We start from the raw sequence: 18,854 nt of genomic DNA on the forward strand, positions 1-18,854 counted from the left end.
TTACATGTTTTTTTTTTATAAAAACGTCCAAAATGTTTCAAACCTTTGGATATTCTTAACTTTTCGAGCTTTAATCATCTTCTTATTGTTGCCATTTTTCTAGTATTTTCGTCCATTTTCCTCTGAAATAGGGTGTTCTAGAGTCCACAAAGCCTTAAAATGTTCATAAACCTTGTTCTTAACATTAGGCCATCGAAGCCTTATGTTCTTATAAAGTTTTTTCTTATAAATAGTGCTATGCTTATTCTTCTCACGGCCTCTCCACCTACATTTCTCAGACATCCCAGTAATATCACAGGCACGTGGTTCACTGTATAACCTGGAATTATACAACAACTTTTTATGGTTTCTCGAGCTGACTAGCCTTAGGTTTCATAAAGAAAGAAATTATTAATAAACACATTATAAACATTTGGTATGTTTTTGCTTCCTGAAAATACATGAAGGTAATATGAACGTTCAAGTCACGCACAACACGTCACTTTACCATCAACTTTTTTTTAACTTGTATCATATAAAACAAATCGTTGAAAAGACAACCCCCTGATCGATTTTCTCGTACTAACACTCTGCATAGCTGGCTTTTACATTAAGGTTCGAAATTTTGAGGCTGCACACATACTTCTAATGTATTCGTTTCAAAAATGAACGCTGGGCAGGATATGGTTTTAGAAGAGCTTTATATTTTTGTATTAATTTTACTTCAAATAGTTTTTTGGATGTCTCTTACAGCTTTGATAGCTAGGTAGGTAACATATCTTTCATCCTTTCACTCAAAAGACCGCCTATCTCTGTCTATATTTGTAAAAAATCACACAGAACATTTTTTGAGTAATTTTTTTTTGTATGAACTTGTAAAAAAATGTAACATTTTTTATCAATGTTATAATATTTTTTGGGATTTGATACGATCTCACGACTGGGGTCTAAAAATATTATGCTCGTGTGTAGAGACTCGAAGAAAATTCGTTTTTTAGTCATGTTAATTCGATTTCTTCGGAATCATAGAGGTATTACGAGTGGGCACCCAGTTTCCAGTACTGTGGTTGTCTCGGTGTATGGATAACATTATACACTGTGATTGCAAATCCCGATTTACTACCCTGAGTATCAGAGGCTGAGTTTTCAAATAATCTATCAACCTCTGAAGACCAATAATATAAATTTTATCGCGCATGTGTCAATCTAATCCCAGTAGAAAGAATCAAAGATGAAGAGCAAATTTTACTATATTAATGTCTAGCAGACTGTATCAGTATGCAGTTGACTATTGACGCATTCCCCAGAAACCTCCAAGTGTAATTGAAATGAGTTTCTTTCAAAAGAAATCTTTTACAGGATCATAATAGTAATTACGAAACTATTAATTATTGAAATGTTACTTTAATTGAATCGAAAGAATATATAGACTTTATGTTATGATTCTCTATCACTGACTCTTTTTAAAAAGCCTTGATGACATTTTTTAGTTATGTTTTCAACGACGCGTATAAAAATATCAACTATGATCTTAATCCAAGATCTTGGATTGTCGTCATGGTTACTTTTCTCTGCGTTGATTGCGCGCTGAATAGAATCTGGATTGGTCAGCACAGGTAGTAGTAGTGTTTATTTATTTGTCTATAACAAGTCTAGCGACCACACTCATAGAAAAAAATCTAAACTAAGGAAGTAGTCGCGAAATTGTTAAGTTACAAGAAAAAAATTTACAAAAATTATGTAATTATATAATTATGTAAAAATAGATGATTTCTTTTCCTGGTACCGATTTGCTCCATTAGAGAACAAAATTACCCATGTCAACTGGTGTAAAATTGTGTAACAAAACTATTGTGTCTGAACAGAGGAATGTAAAGAGATGGAAAAACAGCTTCTTGAAAACAATGGAAAAACGGCTCGTCATATACCAGGTCTCTTGCCCTTAAGGGAGTTTATGTCGAGTTAATAGGTTTCTTTTGTTGTAGCTTTAAAGAATCTACTTTGAGTAATCAGAAAAGCTGTTTTTCCATCTCTTTACATTCCTCTGTCTGAAGATACTAGGTTTACTGAATGACGATTTGGTGACGCCAGATTTTTAAATTTCAAAATTTTTGGGTCAGAAATCGATGAAAAAGCTAAAAATTTGTGAAATCTTAGAATTTACCGAAATTTAGCCTTAACAGGAACAAGATCGCGACTTTATTGGGATTGTCCCTTTTTGTAACCCTTTGGGAGACAAAATGAAAAATTCAATTCCAGCCATGCTTCTACGATTCAAGTGAATATCTTTATCCAGGCCAACCCATGTGGGGAATTGGTTACAACAACACTAATACAAGAGTAATCCAGTCCAGATTCTATCCAGCGCGAAATCAACGCAGAGAAAACTGACCATGGCGACAATCCAAAATCTTCGATTAAGTTCAAAGTTGATATTTTTTTTGCGTCGTTGAAACCACAACTCAGAAATGTCATCAACGCTTTTTAAAAAGAGTCAGTGATAGAGAATCGTAACATAAAGATTTGTTTATTCTTTCGATTCCATTGAAGTAACATTACCATAATTAATAGTTGAGAGATTACTGTTATACATTTGAAAATCATGTAGAAGAATTCTTTTGAAAGAAACTCATTTCAATTACACTTGGAGGTTTCTTGGGAGTTCGTCAATAGTAAACATGTATACAGGGGTGTCGAAAAAAAGTATCAAATTCGAAAATGATTCTAAGAAGAAGGTTGTTGCTCGTGTTTAACAAAATGCAAGAAAATATATACAAACACAATAATTGATTTTACAATAGTCGGCTCAACAATGAAAACCGTTCTCCCCGTATCGTTCGTACGCAATAACTTGACAGCTCTAATCTGAAGTTTGTGCATTGATCCCTGCCCCTCCCTTGGTTTGGACACATTCCGAGATATTGGGGGCATAATATCTGTCCCTACTTACAGTCTTTTCCTGTATTGTAGTCAATTGTTTGACAATTTGTTAAGGGCTCTGACCATAGTGAATTTTTTATAATTGCCGTGTTTAAAATGTGTTTTCTGACTGATGTAACCAACAAAACTATGGCATGTTATACATTTTCTGTTAGACAAACTATTCCTGAATCTGAAAATTCAAAAATTGCAATGAAAAAATTTGATGAAGAAGAAAATGAAGACTTTTGCGAGGAAGAGTATTTTAACTTTGAAGAGCTTAGTTTCGGCGAAGAAAAAACATTTTAAAAATTTTTTCGCAGTAGATGGTGTATCTTTTACCGAACAATAAAAATTTTAGCGGAAAATTTTTGTAAATGCTTCTTTGTCTCAAAATCTTCAAAATAGTGGTTTTTCATCAATTTTTAATCTGGATTTTGCTTAAAAATACAGTCATAACTTTTGACACATCATTTTAGAAAAATTTTCCGCAAAATTTAGAATAGTTCCATTCTTTGCGGACAGTGTAAAAAACTTTGAAACAAAAAGGTTAATTACCCATTAAAACTTAGCACTTTTTATAAAAGAAGGTGATGCAACATATTATTAACGTCTTTTTAAAGTTCATAACGTAATTTCTGCAATAAAATTCTTAATTACTCTGAAGGGATTTGATTAAAAAGCAATTTATAAAGGCAATTCTTTGTTAAAAGTGTTAAAGAACCTAAAACATAACTTTTATGTTCAAATACTAAAAATTAATTTTCCTACTATGGTCAGAGCCCTTAAATCAGTCTAAACTTCGCAGCTAAAAAAATAAGGAACTGGATAAGGAACTTTGAGACTGAAATTCTCTTCAAAAAAAAAAACAAGTCCAGGCTCAAAGCAAAGTTGCGGTTCTTTATATGAAAAACAACGTTTAAAGATCGATCGTATCGAGTTCGGCACGTAAAATTCCGGGGGGGGCACTCGATTTTGAAAACGACCGTACGTTCAGACAAAAATCAGGTCTCTAAAATCGGACCCTTACAGTGCAGGAAAAATTTGGCTGAAAATCGACCCTTATAGTGCAATTTTTCGAAATGTTTTTGAAATTTCTCTAATTTTACCTCAAAATTTGGTATTTTCTCAAATTTTACACCCTTACAGTGCACTTTTTCCCACTTGCTCACAAATCAACCCTTACAGTGCACTTTCCAAAGTCCAAAAAACCTAACCTTAAGGGCCGCACGTCCGGTAGGTCACTTACCTGCAGTGCCCTCCCCGGGTTGAAATTATGCAATGCAAAGAGTGATTATTTCGAATGTGTAATGATACTTATTACAAGTGACCAAAAGGTTCTACTACTTGGATTTCCATTAGACAATGACCTCAGACTGTTCTAGTACAAAGACATCAGCGAATTTGAAAAGATATTGTTCATAAATATTGCTAAATAGAATACTTATGTCACTTTTTTAATGGAAGTTAGGGAAGCTTGTGAGACTCTGACATAACTCTGACATAACTTTTTCGACAGAATTCACGTGGCTAATAGCCTGCACCATTCTTATCATCAAGGACAATGTTATGAAACTCTTTGAAAACCTTTTTCGATTGACATATACTTGACCCCAACTCAAACTTGGGTAGTTCCCAAAGAAGATTTTTAGCGTGTCACGCGTAAGTGAAGTAGTTACATGCGCATTATGCAAGGAACTATTGGTTTTCCAGGTAAATGGCTACGAATCTTCATAAACTGAATTATAGCAATACACTCTTCTCGAGATGAATAAATTTATTGTTGTCCTCGTTTTCAAACAGATTTCATTGCTATAAAACTACATATTCACAATGATAATTGTGTTGTTTACACGTCATGAGACATTTTGAATTTCAAGTACTTTTGTTTTAGAGTTAATGTTTGCCTTTTGGGAATTTAAATTGGTTTAAATGTGTATAGTTTCATAGCAATAAAATGTGTTTGAAAACGAGGACAACAATAAATTTATGCATCTCAAGAAGAGTGTATTGATTTGCGAAAAACTATAATACTTGAATGTTGATTAATATTCAATCAACATATTTGAAAGGACTTTGTCAAATGTGAGGACATTGATCTTGTTATTTATTAAGTTTGATACACTGAAATTGACAAATTGTTGTCAAAAAATAACTTTAGCTTCACTTGAAACATGATTTTTTCCATTAATTGATTAAGATTCTAAGTGGAATTTAGTTGCACGGACATCCTCCTCAGCAAATAGAATTAAATAAAACATGATTACCTCGTTGTAGAAAAATATGAATTGAGTGTAAAAAAAAGTTGATGGAAATAAAAAAAAAACCAGGCAAAATTTCCCTGAGAAAGTAGAATGTCTATTCACTAGAATTTGTCAGAAGTTTAAAAGAGAGTACGACAATCTGCACCAAATAATTTATCCTTCATTTCCCGAAACTTCATGAACAATTTACACATCTCATTTTATTTTGTCGATTTTAAATTTTTACTCAAATATTCTTCAGATGATACGGGTATTAATGGTAACAAGATGTTCAACTAAATAAAGATTTCAGGAAGAAATACAAAATCCTTAATCGTCACCCTACCTCCTATAGAAAGATTTCAAAGATTTCAATAGATCGCGCAATCAGATTATTAGTTTTTTATCACAGATACATTCACCACATTTTGATCTTGGCACCTGTGAGCATTCCCCAAAAACGTGTATCTGTAAAAACATTAAGGATGCATTGCTCTACAAGCCCCCCTGCTTCTAAGTAGCTTAACCAAGCCATCACGCCAAAATAATCTGATAATAATCACGTATCACACTTTTTGAGATTATATTACCCAAAATATGTATTTATATTTTTCTTTCTTTTTTAGCTTCTTGAGTTCGCCAGCTTGTCAAATCACGGTTAGTCGGTACGTTTTTCCTTTCTATGAACCGCTCAGAGATAGCAACTCTTCTTAGAGCTTTGAGGGGCGATTTTCATGGAAAGACGGGTTAGCTCGCCCGTTTTGGTTGGGTTTATTACACACCCTTGCCATTGCTCCGACCGGTGCGATCGTTTATTCGATAGGGATTGAATGAATTGGTCAGATTCTTAAACTTTCTTACTTACACTTAGAGGAGTTTGGAACACTTTTGGAATTTGAATTTTTAGGGAGATTTTCAGATCGATGATTTTACCAGGGGTATAGGTTCTTGCTGAATCCGTGGCACGTTGTACAAATATTTATGAAAATTTTGCCTTAAGCCAAATTTTTGCGACAAATACAATAATGTGAATTATAAGTTGGAAACATAGGGAATCTTAATCCAACCGTAGTCAAATCTAAATGCAAGAAATCCATTTAAAACTTTAGATTTTTTCTTTTCTTTAGGTTCCGCCAGTTTCGATAGGCGCAAAAACCATCACACTATATTCGTTTGCCTCCAACGGATTCTTGCGTGAAAGAAATGGTCTTCTTTACGCTGTCAACAACAAGTCAGGTATTTGATTATCTACTTTATTGGCTTAGATCTTCAATGCACGGGTTGCAGATTTCAGCACTTTAAGTATACTAGCTGAATACACTCTTCTCGAGATGCATAATTATATTGTTGTCCTCGTTTTCAAACAGATTTCATTGCTATAAAACTACATATTCACAATGATAATTGTGTTGTTTAGAGTTAATGTTTGCCTTTTGGGAATTTAAATTGGTTTAAATCTATAATTTGATAGCAATGAAATCTGTTTGAAAACGAGGACAACAATAAATTTATGCATCTCGAGAAGAGTGTATTATCAAAACTTGATATGAAATTGATATTTATAAAAGGACCCAATTTTTTTGGCTAGTTATACCTTCGTGATCTCTAGAAAATATGCAAAACTCTACAAACTGAATTCTTACCCTCGCAAAATCTTGAAACATTCGTCTTCATCTTTTCTTTCAGAAATCATCACAAAAGAAATATTCAGTAATCCGAACATAACGACCCTAAAAATCAACGATAAATATATATGTTATCATAATAAATCATATCGACTGAAGGTAAGCAATTTGACCGAAAAGTTACCCATCCCGCCCCCGTTTAAATTCTGAGGATTAATTGTTCACACACACCTTGCAACCCTGTTTCGTCATAGCATCTTATGTGGGACACAGCCGCGTGTGATTATTCCAGCGAAATCAGTTTAGAATTTTAGACTTTTTTTGAGAGTGGATCCCTCCATTTCTTTAGAGTTTTGTATTTTGAGAAGGGTGTAGATTAGTTTTTGTCTCGGGAGATCGTAGATTGCATTTTTGTACTTTATTGCTTTAGAACACAAAGGACGAATCTTGCCTTCTTGAGGAACAAACTTATAAAGGATTTACACGATTCCGTTCCCTTTCGAACAACAAAAGATTTTTGATGATCAACAGACATGGCGAGTTACGCACGCAAAAAGTAGAAAACCATAGAACAATGTGGTTCAAACTGAACCCGACGAAAGAAACATTTTCCTCTCATAAGTACATGAAACAAGAGTATAAGAAGGTGAAAAGGGAACTTCTTGCTTTGCAGTTTCCTGTTAAATATATAAAAGGCCGTTTATGTAAGACGGTACCGAACAAAATTCTGGTTGCACTTAAAGCAATCGCCTACGATCCTTAGGTTGGTTTGTAAAACGTTTGCATTGATGCAAGACATAAGGGAGTGAATTCATTGAGTACATCATGGATTGAAGGATCAAGTCCCGTCAGTCTCTTCGTGAGAACAGCAATCTTAGACAAAATCTCTATGTTCGGTGAGACTTTCTTTCTTAACGGAAAAATTGGTTAGAAATTTGCATGCCGATAAGAAAGAAGAATACCCTGAACTTACATCATCGCTGGAAAAAATCTTTGGGTTTAACCTTTTATCCAACTGGATGTTTTGGTGGCAGTGAACAATACAATTCAAATTCCTTAGGGAAAGCAAGATAATCTATTATCTAACTTTCAAATATCCAAAGTGACATTAATGGCTCAAAGAAGCAGGAATTCGCCTTGTGGACAAAATATTAAAATAGATGAATATGATTTCAGATCACACAGATGCTTTAAAGTTGAGATCATAACTTATTTTTTTTTCACAAACCAATTGACTGTTCTAATAAAACTGACAATGGTATCTCATTCAAATATTTTACAAAAGTTACGTCAAAGAGGCTCTGTTGTGACAGACGAGAGAATATAACTTGTTTAGACGTTTTTACTGTATTTAAACACCCTTGTCTCACTTTACATGATCGTTCTGGAATATACTAAAGCCCGGAGGTTTTTTTTTCGAAATTGAAGCTATAAAGGTTTAGGGTTGTTCAATCTTTCAAATCTGAATTTTAATGATGAGCATATTTTAACATTTTGTAGCATACAATATTAAGCTTGAATAATTAAAAAACAGAAGTATATAATTTGACTATTTTATAGAAAAAATGACAATATGATAAATATTTTGTGAGATTTTTATGTACATAAACTTTTATACAATGTATATACTATTTAGGAGAAATTTAATATTTAATACAGATAATATTTTTCAAACGAAATAATGAAACAATTTCAAGATATTGCATCTTTATTTAACAAACTATAAATGCTTCTTGATGCTTTTGGTATTAATCTTTGATGATTTATCAATCTTGATTCAAAACGTTTTCGGGAATATTTTGTGATTCGAAGTCGAATTGATTCGAGTTGAGAGCGTCGTCCAAACATCCAATAGTATTGCATCGAACCCGTGCATGATTATCATTGAGTTCACTTATCAATTGTTTGACACAGCCAACATTTTAATACCTGGGACGCTGTTGCTTTTTCTAAATAAAAAAAAGAAAAGGAAATTATAGGATTTCAAATTAAAAAGAAATTTATCTTTTTATTTTAATGTATAACAACAAAATACAATTACGCTTAAAATTTTAAACAAATCTTTTTTGGGAGGCAAGAAAAAAGTAATTTAAAACTTACCCCACACGCTACCAATGGTGGAAAGTTCTTGGCTCCGGCCAAACACATTTGCATCATGTAATCACAAATATTATCGTACGTTTCCCCTGTGATATCACATGCTATTGGGGCGCCAGGTTTACAATTATTACTCAGCAAAGCACAGTATCTCTTGTCGTCGGAGTGGCCATCTGTCGAAAGGAAAACAAAATATTTGGTTATGATATCTACATCATAAAAACATCATCGACCTTAATTAGTTAATCCTTCCCGTTTTCCACATAGAGGCATTTCCCCATAAAGTTGCATTGCATCATAAAAACCTTGACTTAAACGCACCTTTTACGCTCGTACTGAACCCACATTAAGATTCACTCAAAGGGCCTATTCGGTAGTCTGCAGTCGAATTCGTAGATATGAAGAACCATGCTATGCTTAAGGGAACAATGAACTTACACATTGGCTTGGAGCACACGTTCGACAAACATTGCACCAACAAGATGACAGCAATGGCTATGGAAAATGAATGTTTCATCTTGAGCTTCGTTCAAATAGACTGACTTTGGTTTAATTACGATCTTCTTTATATCGTTTATATGGGAAATGTTCTGAGATTTATTTCTAAACCGTCTATATGGCAACTTGTGTAATAATTGTGCAATTATATTTTATAGTTCTGTAAAATACATAACAAACAGATTTAGAATGATGCACTTAACTACGACATAAACGGCAATCCTCCATAAAAGGAATTAACGTATTAATGTGATTAATTTGAATTCCATTAGATAAGCCTTCGAAATAGTTCTATCATGTTTGATGCGTAATGTAATGAACCAGGGTAGGAAAATACATTCTGAAGGGAAAACAAAATAGGAGGAAAATGCAGATCTATTTTAGATTAAAGTTGAGGTAGAAATAATGGTAGAAAATGCTGTGTTTTTAAATCATAAGAGATTGTGACTTGAAAATTTCATCAAATCTTCAAACAGCAGTTGAAATATGATGATGATACGCTGACAATGAACACCGTCATCAAAATGACAATTCTTCTACCCTAATTATTCAGTGGAATGACGTATCAAAGAAGTGATGAGGTCGGCAAGAACTAGAACGCGTTGACTCGATGCTGACATATTTTATGGTGACTAAAGTTCTCAAATTAATTAAATATTGCATGAAATTGTATTCTATAATGTTTTAATTTTAGGTTATTCCTGTGTCGGAGGCACGGAAACTTTGTTCCAAGTTCGCATAATATTGATTCAATGCGACTCAAGATGTTTATGTTTATGTTTCTTTTCTTTAAAGTTGATGTAAAGTAGTACAATGTGTACTTAGCTCGAGGCTAATCAATATCAACTATTAATTACAAATCTATTTAAAAGGTTGATACTCAAGATCAACTATTATTTACAAATTAATTTAAATTCAATCAATGAAACCAACGCCATGGATAAAAGTGCGACAGTTTCGGCAAGGACAAGTAGTGGGCCTCCATTGCTTGATTTCTTTTTTAAATTCATCTAGGTTTTTAAGTTTTTTACAGTCATCGGGAAGGGTAGCCCAGATTTTAGGTCCCAGGAAAGCTAAAGACGATTTCCCATTCACTTCACTTTCAACTACTCTACTACGAAAGGAATTCCTTTTTCTCGTTTTGATCTTACATTGGTTTTTGAGAAATATTTTACTTTCTGATTCATTGAGTTTTGATTTAAATAGCTCTGTGGATAAGGATTGAATTGCTCGTTGATGGAAGGTGGAACCGTTGTCAAGTTTCAACAGATCATCGAATGATGAGTTGTAGTCTGAGTAAACGATTCTCAAGCATCTTTTATGTAGATTGTTGATCTTATCCTCTAGAGCTCTGCTATGAAACATCCATATGAGAGGACAGTAATTGAAGTGGCATTTAATGAAAGCATTCATCAAGCGTTTCTTTTTTCTAAAGTGAGATATGTGCTCATTCTGGCTAAGGCGGTTATTTTCAAACTAGCTTTCTTGCAAAGATTTTCTATATGCGATTCAAACGTCAAAAGATTATCGAAGGTTACTCCAAGAATCTTTGACGTTTTGGTATTGAAAACAGTTTCTTCTCTAATATTTAGATAGAGCGAGTCGTCAATGATGTTAACTATTAGCTGACATTTGTCAGCATTACCAACCATTTGATTAATCGAAAGCCATGTGAAAATTTTTTCTGCTACAGAGCTTAGTTTACCACTTACTTCAGTCCAGGTAGGAGCACTAACATAGGGTGTCGTATCGTCCGCATAATTCGCAACCTTAGTATCCTCAATGATGAAAAAGAGGTCACAGATATAAATATTGAAAAACAGAGGGCCAAGGATTGATCCCTGGGGAACACCATCCTTGATCTTGATCCAGTTACTCAGTTCGTTGCCTACTTTTGTCCTTTGTTGCCTATTTTCTAGATAACTCTTGACTAACCCAGTGGAAAGGTCATCGAACCCGTATGCACTGATCTTTGCTACAAGTAATTTGTGGCACATGCAGTCAAAGGCCTTAGAAAGGTCGATGAGCAGTGCCCCAAAAACATTTTTTTTGTCATTGGCTAATTTCCAGAGCTCTTCCATTGGGAGAAGAGAGGTTTGAGTGGAATATCCTTTCCTAAAACCACATTGTTGTTCATCAAAGTAGTGCTCAAAGTATTCTGATATTTGATTGTGATATACTCTTTCGTAAATTTTGGATATTACCGGCAGTATACTTATTGGTCTATAGTTACTTTTATCGTTTTTAGAATTTTTCTTGTAGACTGGGGTGACTGTCGCGAACTTGGAAATGTTGGGAAAAATACCTGAGCTGAAGGAGTCATTTATGCTTATAGAGAAGCAGCTTGCAAATAAGTGAGAGTATTTTTTAATTATTTTCGCTGGTATATCATTTTCCGCTTGAGACTTATTTGTCTTAAGGTTACTAATTATCTTCTCTACTTCGTCTTTGGTGGTGTTTCTAAACTTGAAGGAGTTTTCATTGTTTGATACCTTTTCTTTTATTTTGAGTATACTAGGGTGGTTTCTAAAAAGCATTATTTCATTTTGAAGAATATTATCAGAAAGTTCATTAAGAGGCACTGGTTCTGTTGGTGGTTGATTGAGATCTAATTTTTCAGTGATATTTATGAAGAACTCATTAAACATTTTTCCAATTTCTTTATCATCTTTAATCAGTTCATCATTTTCGACTAAGGTTATTTTCTCTCTTATTGGTCCTTTATTAGAGAAAAAAGGGCGTACAGTTTTCCAAAATCTTTTATTGTCAGTGATTTGCTTTTCATCCAGAGATTCATAAAATCTTCTTTTAGTGTTTCTCAGGAGATATAAGCATCGGTTTCGCTGTTGGTTGTAATTATATTTGTTGATGTTAGAGGGGTCTTTTCGTTTAATGTTATTAAGTCGAGATCGATGCATCATGGCCTTACGTAGTGATTTTGTCATGAAAGGTTTATCATTACCTCTTAGTATTTTAGTTTTTATCTTTGCTTCAGCGTTTAGAAGATTTACTACACTTTTCATTTTATGTTCAAAGTTGCGATTCGACTCTAGTACTTGTGTTAAATGATTTTTGAAAAGATCTTCGTTAAGATTTTTGTAGCATCTATATTTAATGGCTTTAGGTGGACACTTTTCAAAAGTGGTTTTTAAGACGCTTATTGTGATGTTGTGAAAGTCCGATAGGCTATTAGATACAGAGGAAGAGCCCTGAAAACTTCTTTGGTAATTCGTTAGCATCAGATCAATGCATTTCGGATTTTCTGCGTTTTTTGAAGCACGTAGGTTCATTTATCAAGCTAGAAAGCTCCCTGCTAGCAAGAAAACTCAGGCATTTTATGTTTGTCGATTTCACAATTGAAATCCCCCAGTAGTAAAAGTCGGTCATGATCTCCTATAGAATCAAGGCTATTTTGTAAAAGCTCTAAATGTGAATTTATATTGTCTATATGCGGATTATAAGAGCAACCCAGTAGCCATTTTTGCTTCTTCAGATTGACCTCAATGAATATAGCTTCATAATTCTTGTCTTTTAATACGAGTTTAGAAGGAATGCCCTGACGTACGTAGAGTAGAAGACCTCCTCCCTGTTTGTCCCTGTCCAAGCGATATGGACGCGAGTAGTTTTCAATAATGAAATGATTTTTCAGGGAATGATTCGTCAATCTTAGTTTCAGATACCAAAAAAATGTCTACGTTATCTTTGATAACTAATTTGAGACCTTCAAATTTGTATCTTATCGAGTTGATATTAAGATGTCCTATGATGACGTTTGGCGACGTTATTAATACGGATTTTTCTCAGAGCCTTTTCTTCGAATTCATAAGACTTTTCCGTTGGTTTGTCAAGCAATGGGGGACCATCTACATACCTTTCACTGTCACCTTTTTCTTTGTTGTTGGATTCATCGTTGTCTGTATTGTTTTTGTTGTTTTCATTGGTTTTGCTGGTGATTTTTATGTTTGTGTTTTTTCTTGGTATTTCTTTAAGGTTCGTTGTGTAGGGTGTTAATGTTGGTTTTCTCTTCGACGAAACTTCCTGAGGCCGTAACCGTTTTTTGAGTTTCCCCGAACGCGATGTACCCATTCAGTATCGTCTAGGTTCAGATTATTTGCTTTATCCAGCCATTCCTTTCAGTTCGAGTTAGGTCTTCCGTAATGCTTATTCCTTTATAGTCGTCATTTCCTTTGAGGGCTGATAGGCTGTGAAGGAGGGACAACTTTTCTTTTTCTGAACCAAGGACAAGTTTTATTGGTCTCTTTTTGTTGGTTTCCTCGGTACCGATTCTCGATACGTTCTTTATAGTTGGAGGTGGAATTTTTACCGTCTTGATGAGGCTTTCAATATACCTTTTATCACAGTCGTTTTTATCTTCACCAGTCCATTCAGCAACTCCATGGATGACGACATTTCTTTGCCGCTGGTCATGGTCTTTTTTTTCTTTTATCTCTTCGTAGCGAGCCTCTTTTATAATGGACTTTAAACCGCTTGTTGTTTACTTGAGACGTAATTTTAGTTGCGTCAGCGTAGGACGTGTTGGCTTTGGTTACTTGATCCTCAACCTTGGTCAAGGATGACTGGATTTCTTCTAGAATTGAAGATTTAATTGTCTCCCCAAAAGTTTTAAATTGCTCTTGAATCTTCCTGTCAAGAGCTTTGACGGTGTGTTCTTCGACTTTGTTTGTTCTTTGTGTGTTATATTTAACTTTCCAATGATTTAACTCTTTATCTTTCTGTTCAATAGATTTCTTCAGTTCTTCTTCTTTTCCCTGGCATAGTAAGACTATATCTTTGGATACTTCCACACAGTTGAAACAGATGAAAGTAGACTTTGCTGTGGAGCGAGTTGTTTTATTTCTCTGGCTATTTAGATGAGCTTGCACTTGGTACGCAGGGAGTTGCGAGCACTTGAAGTGAACATGGCGAGAGCATTTTACGACGGAGCATTGTAGAGTATTGGTTTCTTCGGTGATGAGACAGTTTGTCGGTGAACAGCTTGGTACGGTGACTGATTCTGATAAATCGATCGAGGAGATGTCACTCGGCGTGTCCTCTTCCATTTTGGTTATTTTGAGGTTGTATACATTGTATACATTGATGTCTTTGAATAAACACAAGCAAAAACGTACAGTGTAAAAATAAAAGAATTCAATACATCAGTAATCGTCAGTCGTGCAAAATTACTCGAATCTGACCGTTCTAGAGGAGTGCGATTAATCGTTAAGGGCTCTGGCCATAGTGAATTTTTCATAATTGTCGTGTTTACAATGTGTTTTCTGACTGATGTAACCAACAAAACTATAGCATGTTATACATTTTCTGTTAGACAAACTATTCCTGAATCTGAAAATTCAAAAATTGCATTAAAAAATGAAAGACATTTCCGAAGAGAAGTATTTCAACTTTGAGGAGCGAGCTTATTATCGGCGAAGAAAAAAGATTTTGAAAAAAATTTTGTACTAGATGGTGTTATCTTGAACCAAACTAACAATTCGATTACTCGTAATAATTTGCCGCCTAAAGATTTATACCGAGACGGTAACATAAGGGTGATAGATAGCGATAGCAAAATTTGAATAAAACAAAGTAAAAAAGCTGAAAAATCGTAGTTTGACTCAAGCCAAACGTTGTTAGGTCTTCTGACCCTTATCAAAGGCCATAAAACACCTCCCAATGCCTCAATATCTTTCTATGCATGTAAACAGTCTACCCTCAAAAGCAATTTATCTACGTTTAAAACCGCGAAGCCAGAATTATCGGGCAATCAATCTCACAAACACTCCTCACTCTGTTCATTGTATTCATCTTCAAAACACACAACACGTGACAACAAACCACGCTAAATCACAATAAATTTTGTCATTAGTGGCACAATTATAACGAACCGCTTTTGGCATACTCCGATGAAAACAACTTTGTTGCTATGGAATTTAATGAAGATATTCAAAGAATTCATACTGTCCTGAGAAATATGTTATGATCAGTTTTGAAATCACGTGTCAAGCTTGGTGACAGTTTCATCGCTGTCATTGTTTGCTTTTATAAATAAAAAGCTAGTCCCCAGTCCCTTATGATGCCGATTGAAAGTAGATCATTAAAATAATATTAAAATTAAAAAGATAATCCCGAGTGGAATACTATTAAAAAAATACAAAATGAAAATAAAAAATGAAGAAGAAGAAAATAAACTTCTTGTAAAATAGTGCTATGATTTATTTTCATTTCAGAAAATCTTCAAATTAGAACATCATAAATGCGAAAAAATATTTAAATAGTATTCATTCAGTCAAAAAACACAGCTTAAAACTTTTCCCCGGTTGGTGAAAAAAGGGCTCTTTTTTGTTTTTGAGTTTTTTCTTTATGGTTAAATCATGGAGGTAATAAGAAATACAATCAGGGACAAAATACTTGGCACAAAAGGGAAATTCACCGGGGTGTTTTGAAACCACAATCGATTTGTAAGTGCTCTAAAGTAGGTTCGAAGGGTAGAGTTTTAACTCTGAGTTTTAACGCTAGACTTAAGACTTAGGACCTTAGGATCTGAGGATCCAAAAGTTCAAAAATGGTCCACTAGGGCTTGAAATATAGCCTAGAAACCAATAAATCCCTCCCAGATCGAAATAATCGATGAAATCAAGTTGAGGGCCTAAAATTGACATTCTCGCTCGAACTTCAATTTTCGAAAAATGGTAAATTAGCCAAAAGTGCAAATATATTATGGCACGTATTGTCTCAGAAACTGAAAAATGCCAAATTCTGCTCAGCGGGGGGTCTAATTTCAAGTTTCAAGCAATTTTTCGGGCTCAAAATCCCCCTTTCGTCAATTTTAGGGGCTAAAACTTGAAAAAAAGTCAAAATTTTCTGAAATTTTCACCTTTTTGACTTTTCGTAAATTGCACCTTTTCAAAAAGTTAAATCTTTCACAAAAAAATTGAGTTTGACCTAATGAAAATGCCTCAAAATGGTTGGAAAAGGGTTATTTTTCACATTTAAGGGGCTTTCTCCTAATTTTAGACCCCCCGCAGAGCAGAAATCGGCATTTTTAATTTTCAAAGACAATCAGGGACAAAATACTTGGCACAAAAGGGAAATTCACCGGGGTGTTTTGAAACCACAATCGATTTGTAAGTGCTCTAAAGTAGGTTCGAAGGGTAGAGTTTTAACTCTGAGTTTTAACGCTAGACTTAAGACTTAGGACCTTAGGATCTGAGGATCCAAAAGTTCAAAAATGGTCCACTAGGGCTTGAAATATAGCCTAGAAACCAATAAATCCCTCCCAGATCGAAATAATCGATGAAATCAAGTTGAGGGCCTAAAATTGACATTCTCGCTCGAACTTCAATTTTCGAAAAATGGTAAATTAGCCAAAAGTGCAAATATATTATGGCACGTATTGTAGATGGAGAATAAATGACTTTTATTTCATTGTACCTAATCATCGTAAGCAAACGGCTCCTTGGTTGCAATGGGAAAAAGTGATTAATTTTGTGTGCACTCATGGGAGAATATTTAAGTTCATAAAAAACTGAATAAAAAGGTGTTGGATTTTTAACAGCTCTATTGTGAGATAATAGATCAAAATGAGAAAAAGCTTGCCGGAACAAGCACAAAATCCTATATTTTTAAGGGCCCCCTCTCATAAAATCATCGATAGATTTAAAAAAAAATCTATATTACGATTAGGTAACCTTTAAATTAATCATCCATTAGAATTTGAAAGCCCCCTCCCTTTTAGACGTAAAGATTTCTAATGAAGAAATTTTCAAGGAAGATGTGCTGAAACTCTCAAAATGAGCAATTGTTTGCCCAAAAATACATCGATATGAAATCATAGAACTATTGTAACCTTACTACGAGAAAATTATTTTTGTATCGCGTTTGAACAAGAACTTTTTGCATAAAATGTTTATTTCAATCAGGATAACATTCTCACTTCTGTTCTTATAAATTTACATTTCGGATTTTTTTGCTTCCAATGATAGTAAATCAAAGAAAGCCGATTTGAATGAAAATAAAAAAGAATTTAACGATAACTTAGGCCATTACCGAGTCATTTATTCTCCATCTATTTCTTATTACCTCCATGGTTAAATTAAATTCGAAATTTGAATTCAATCAAAAGTTACAGTCTTTTTTTGTGTCTGCTGCAGATTATTTTGAGACATTTTAAAATTTTGGAAGTGTCAAAAGTGGTTATAAAGGAGTCTGCTAAATCACGTGCCTCACGTGCCCTAGTGCCTCAACCTTTTTTTACGTGCCTCTAGTGCCTACAGTGCCTCAAGTCCCCTAGTGCCCTAGTACCTCACGTGCCTCGAGTGCGCTCAATTTTTCACGTGCCCTGAATTTTTCATGTGCCCTGAATATTTCACGTGCCCTAATTTTTTCACGTGCCTTAATTTTTTCACGTGCTTTAACTTTTTTAGGGCACGTGAGGCACGTGATTTAGCAGACCCGTTATAAAGCGTGTTTATAAGAATGATGTAAATCCATTTTATCATGGATATTCTTAACTTTTTTGGGAAAATCATCCTTTTTAGTACATATACGTCTCAAGCATATAATGGCATTTTTGTGAAAGGAGTGGGGGGGGGGTAGTTAACAATTCATAATTGAAAAGACTCGTGAAGTTATATTAAAAAAAATCACCATGTAAAATACATGACTAAAAGTTGCATGCTAAATACACAATCATCAGATGTACAATTGAAAGTGCTCTAAAATTGCATTCTTAGCTTGAGTAGCAAAATCTCATGATTGTGATATTCTTAGCATATTCTTAATTTTTTGGCCATTTTTATCATGGATATAGACACCCCTGTGTCACAGATCCACTGGGACCCCAGCCCCACTGGAAAATTTGGCAAAAATTTGGTTCCCGGTGGGAAAATACCCTGGAATTTCAGCCCCTCTGGGAAATCGACTTTGATTTCATCCCCACTCGAAAATCAATGTCTAAAAATTGCACTCCAAAACCATCCCCACTGGACTTCTTAACCTTGGAACAGTAGAATTTCTATCCCCATTGGATTTCCAATAAGGATTTTGATCCCCACTGAAGAAAAATGTTCCACCGGGGCTGTGAGACAGGGGTGTATATAGCACATAGTTTATAAAGTGTATTCTTATTAAAAAAAGCGTGTATGTTTGCCACAATTAAAATGTAATCAAGCGTTGTCATGAGCAACAACCACAACTCTTGACAACTAATCACAATGGACTAATTGTAAATCAAGACGTACGTTCTGAGGCACATAGCTAAATGTGGGAAGCAATGTAAAGATTTTCTCAGCCTGTGACGTGTTTGTCTAATACATTCGTTGGCATGTCAACCTTATTGGCCGAATTTACTGAAGTCAACGCTGGCCCCTTTAACGCCGGCCTTTTTTTATTTAGAATCAATGCTTTACTAACTGTTACATGTACAATAACAAGATTGATAACTCTTATCTCCTAGTCACACCTTAATTCTTTAACGCTACTTTTAGACTAAAAA

The 18,854-nt window shown here is 34.4% G+C and overlaps 1 protein-coding gene across 2 annotated transcripts; it reads left to right on the top strand.

The window, feature by feature from the left end:
- The first annotated feature begins 459 nt into the window (after window positions 1-459).
- On the top strand, window positions 460-8,102 carry LOC136817362 (uncharacterized). Of its 2 annotated transcripts, none has more exons than XR_010848073.1 (5): window positions 460-745; window positions 5,768-5,806; window positions 6,269-6,377; window positions 6,828-6,925; window positions 7,197-8,102. XR_010848073.1 is itself a non-coding variant. In XM_067073701.1 (5 exons), the coding sequence occupies exons 1-5, from the start codon at window positions 645-647 to the stop codon at window positions 7,527-7,529; spliced, it is 672 nt and encodes a 223-aa protein (XP_066929802.1). In that variant the 5' UTR covers window positions 460-644; the 3' UTR covers window positions 7,530-8,102. The 2 variants fall into 2 exon arrangements, 1 of the variants encoding a protein (XP_066929802.1); XM_067073701.1 differs by having other exon boundaries at window positions 5,768-5,798.
- Window positions 8,103-18,854: the final 10,752 nt, after the last annotated feature.

This window comes from Clytia hemisphaerica, unplaced genomic scaffold, assembly GCF_902728285.1.
Source record: "Clytia hemisphaerica strain Z4C2 unplaced genomic scaffold, Clytia hemisphaerica genome assembly, whole genome shotgun sequence".
Taxonomy (NCBI): Eukaryota; Metazoa; Cnidaria; class Hydrozoa; order Leptothecata; family Clytiidae; genus Clytia; species Clytia hemisphaerica.